The sequence below is a fragment of the Trypanosoma conorhini genome (assembly GCF_003719485.1).
Source record: "Trypanosoma conorhini strain 025E chromosome Unknown Tco_14.4_contig_01541, whole genome shotgun sequence".
NCBI lineage: Eukaryota > Euglenozoa > Kinetoplastea > Trypanosomatida > Trypanosomatidae > Trypanosoma > Trypanosoma conorhini.
Genome location: NW_021705630.1, coordinates 1 through 2,066, shown reverse-complemented (window position 1 = coordinate 2,066; position 2,066 = coordinate 1). Strand labels below are relative to the sequence as shown.

At 64.3% G+C, this 2,066-nt stretch overlaps 3 protein-coding genes across 3 annotated transcripts; all 3 read left to right on the top strand.

Annotated features, from left to right (window-relative positions):
• Tco025E_10222 (surface protease GP63) lies at positions 1-918 on the top strand (the record flags this gene model as incomplete). The annotated part of the gene is made up of 1 exon (XM_029377005.1): positions 1-918. A coding segment is annotated over one exon (918 nt), but the record flags the coding sequence as incomplete, so codon positions are not given.
• A 27-nt stretch (positions 919-945) lies between these two features.
• Tco025E_10221 (surface protease GP63) lies at positions 946-1,284 on the top strand (the record flags this gene model as incomplete). Its single annotated transcript, XM_029377004.1, has 1 exon — positions 946-1,284. One exon carries the CDS (start codon positions 946-948, stop codon positions 1,282-1,284), a length of 339 nt encoding a protein of 112 aa, XP_029222897.1.
• A 144-nt stretch (positions 1,285-1,428) lies between these two features.
• On the top strand, positions 1,429-2,064 carry Tco025E_10220 (surface protease GP63; the record flags this gene model as incomplete). Its single annotated transcript, XM_029377003.1, has 1 exon — positions 1,429-2,064. One exon carries the CDS (start codon positions 1,429-1,431, stop codon positions 2,062-2,064), a length of 636 nt encoding a protein of 211 aa, XP_029222896.1.
• Positions 2,065-2,066: the final 2 nt, after the last annotated feature.

Genomic DNA, 2,066 nt, shown 5'->3' with positions numbered 1-2,066 from the left:
CTTCAACCCGCGCCGTTTCTCGCACCGCTGCTGCTCGTGATTCGCTGCGCCGGTGGGTGCCTCGCCGCCGCTCCCGCCCAGAGGCACCGCTGCGTGCCAGGGGAGACGGCGTTGGGGGTCGCGCCGGCGGCTGCGGTGGTGCGAGAGGTGCCGCGGAAGGGCCAGGGCGCGGCGCAGGCGTACACCGTCGCAGCGGCAGCGGCGAGAGGAGGAAGGAGCAGCGAGGGTTGGGCGCCCATCCGCATCGAGGTGTCCACGGAGGATTTGAACGACGAGACAAAGTACTGCACGGCGCAGGATGAGAGCAAGCCGAACTTTAAGGGCGGGACTGAGGATTGTCAAGACAAATACGTTCTGGACGCGGCAAGGAAGAGCACCCTGGTGAACGAGGTCATCCCTGTGGCTGTCCAGCTGCACGCGGAGCGCCTGCTCGTTCAGCGCGCGCAGGGTTTGTTGAAGGTGCCCCAGTTCACTGACACGCAGGGGCGGTGCCAGCACTTCAAACTCCCCAGTGAGCAACAAGCAACGGGGGTCGCCAATGCGGACATGGTGCTCTACGTGGCTGCCGGGGCGAGTGCCGAGACGTGGGCGGTCCCGTGTGCCGTTGGGTCAAACGGTCGTCCAGTTGCCGGTGCCCTGCATGTCTCGCCTTTTCAACGGTTGTCTGTCATGCACTCTGCCCGCGTCGCTGCGCAGGCCATCGGTCATGCGCTTGGCTTCGGCGTGCAGCAGATGAAGGCGCGGGGCACGTTGGAGGAAGACGTCACTAATGTGCGCGGCAACCCCAACCCTGTGACGGTGGTGAAGTCGCCTGTTACGCTGAAAAAAGCGAAGGCGCACTACGGCTGCACTGACCTCAAGGGCATGGAGTTGCTCAAGATAAACGGTGGCGTTGGTGCGGTGGAGCGAGTCTACTGATCGGTGCGCAACGCGAAGGACGAGCTGATGAGCGGTCTTGGCGTGTACACCGCCGGCTACTGCACCGCGCTGACGATGGCAATGTTTGAGGACCTCGGCTACTACAAGGCCGTGTGGAGGATGGAGAAGCCGATGGCGTGGGGCAGAGGCGCGGGCTGTGACTTCCTCGAGAAGCCGTGCTCGGACAAAAGCCCCGGCGAGCACCCCGGAATCTTCTGCGATAACAAGACCGACGGCGAAACACTTCGCTGCACGTCCAACCGCCAGGCCATCGGGCAATGTGAGTTCAATGCCGCTGAAGGCGACGCCAACGAAACGTGCCCAGTGTTTTGGGCGGATTCGAGTCGTTCAGCGGCTTTTGTTTAGCAGCGCGAAGTGAAGGGACAACCCCCACCCAGCTTGCTCCACGGGAGTGGTTCGTGGTGCCTCGGTGCTGAAGCACTGAAGTTGAAGGGTTCTGCTGGGAAGGCCGAGTTGGGCCCCATCGACCTCCACGCGGTGTGTGCGGAGATGCAGTGCGGGGAGGGCGGCACGGTGAAGGTGAAGTACCTCGGCGCCGCTGAGTATGTGCCGTGCCCCGAGGGAAGTGTAATCGAAGTGACGGCGTCGGCGCACTTCGAGGACGGCGCGAAGATTAAGTGCCCCAAGTACGAGGAGGTGTGCGCCATCGCCGCCAACGGCAGCAGCCTCGTTGTTCCGCGCGTGTTGAGTGGAGCCGAGCAGGCGACAGGTGCAGCAGTTGAGCCGCCCGGTGCAGAGGCCTCTTCTGCAGCTGAGGGTGGAGATGCTTCCGGTGCGGAGGCAGCGGCGGGAGCAGCTGCTGCGGCCCCCGATGTGCCTGCGCCGCCCACCCCGACACCGGCGGCATCCGTCAACGGCAGCGACGTGCAGAAGAAACTTGAAGTGGCGGCGCAGGCAAGTCGGAAGCGACGCCGGTGCGGCTGCTGCGGCTGTTGGCTGCAGTCACTTTGTGCTGCTCGCCGTGGCCGCCGCGGCTGCAGTGGCGATGCTGCCGCCTTGAGCCGCAGCAGGAACTGCGGCTGGGCGCCAACAAATTGCGGCGGGGGAATAATGAATATATACACATGCACCTATGTGCCCCCCCGTGGAGTCCCGCACTCAGGCCGCAATGAGGCAGCAGTGTAATA